The 1,269-nt window shown below is 41.6% G+C and overlaps 1 protein-coding gene across 1 annotated transcript; it reads right to left on the reverse strand.

Moving 5' to 3' along the window:
• Window positions 1–445: 445 nt before the first annotated feature.
• HELRODRAFT_158621 (hypothetical protein) lies at window positions 446–951 on the reverse strand (the record flags this gene model as incomplete). Its single annotated transcript, XM_009010628.1, has 2 exons — window positions 446–577; window positions 739–951. 2 exons carry the CDS (start codon window positions 949–951, stop codon window positions 446–448), a joined length of 345 nt encoding a protein of 114 aa, XP_009008876.1.
• Between the last annotated feature and the right edge of the window lie 318 nt (window positions 952–1,269).

Below are 1,269 nucleotides of genomic sequence, written 5' to 3' on the forward strand. Positions count from 1 at the left end.
CTCCGCTTCCCCCGTCATGTCCCTTTTCCACACCCTAAACCTCTCCTTATTGACCTCCAAAATTTTTTTATATCTTCATCCCACCACCACTTTTCACCATGCCTACACTTTCCTTTCGTTCATCTACATACTTTATTTGCCGTAGTCAACACCCAGTCCCTATATCTCTCCCAAACATCTCCATCCTTACCACTCTCCCAACTTTCAGCCACCTTCACTTCAAATGCCTTCTTCACCTCTGCCTTCTGTAACTTCCATGTTTTTCTCTTTGCCACAAACTTATCCTTCTTCCTCCTCCCCATTTCATTTGATGCCACATCCATCACAACCATACTATGCTGCAACATACCAGGTATCGCCTTCATATTCCTTACATACTTTCTATGCTTCGCCCTTACCAATATATAATCTATCATTGATCTATGCTCCCCTGACCTATATGTAATTAATCGTGCTGATTCCCTTGTAAACCAGGTATGTTGGCGGATGCTATGTGCATCCGCCAACTCCAACACTCTACGCCCTTCCTCATTTCGTATACCATATCCCCATCCCCCATGTACACTTTCAAATCCGTCTACATCCGCCCCCACATGACCATTCAAATCACCCAACAACACCACAAACTCATCCAACCCCGCTTGCCCAATCTCGTCAGAAACATCATCATAAAACCTATCCTTCTCTATTCCTTCCTTCTTGTTGCGGAGCATATCCTGATATTACCCTCACTATTACCTTTCCAAACACCATCACCACCACAATTTCACCATTGCTTTTCCGCCTCACTTCCAACATTTCCTCCACCAACTCTTCTCTTACCATCACACCAACTCCTCCCGTACCATCATCCCTCTTCCACCACAACTTATACCTTTCACCTTTAGCTCCCTTAAACCTTGTACCCTCTCCCTTCCATCTGATCTCCTGTAGTGCAGCCACGTCCACCATTATCCTCTTCAACTCAAATGTGCAAATTTTAAAAATTATTCTATATTTATAGATAGCCAGTGCTAGAGAACAAGATATTGAGATATATGAGAAAAGAAGGGGGCACGAGCAACTAGACGAGCAGCAGAGTTAAAAGCTTTACCTAAAGGATAGAGTATAGAGTCGGGAGGAGCATAGTAGAGCGAGTTTTTTTTTATTATTCTTTAAAAATCAGGAACTGACAGACACAGAAACTGTTACAACATGCAAGACAGTAGTACAAAATTAAACAAATAAGTAAATAAATACAAAAATAAAAAAACGAGAAATAAAAATGTT

The sequence above is a fragment of the Helobdella robusta genome (genome assembly GCF_000326865.2).
Source record: "Helobdella robusta unplaced genomic scaffold HELROscaffold_1, whole genome shotgun sequence".
NCBI classification, from domain to species: Eukaryota; Metazoa; Annelida; class Clitellata; order Rhynchobdellida; family Glossiphoniidae; genus Helobdella; species Helobdella robusta.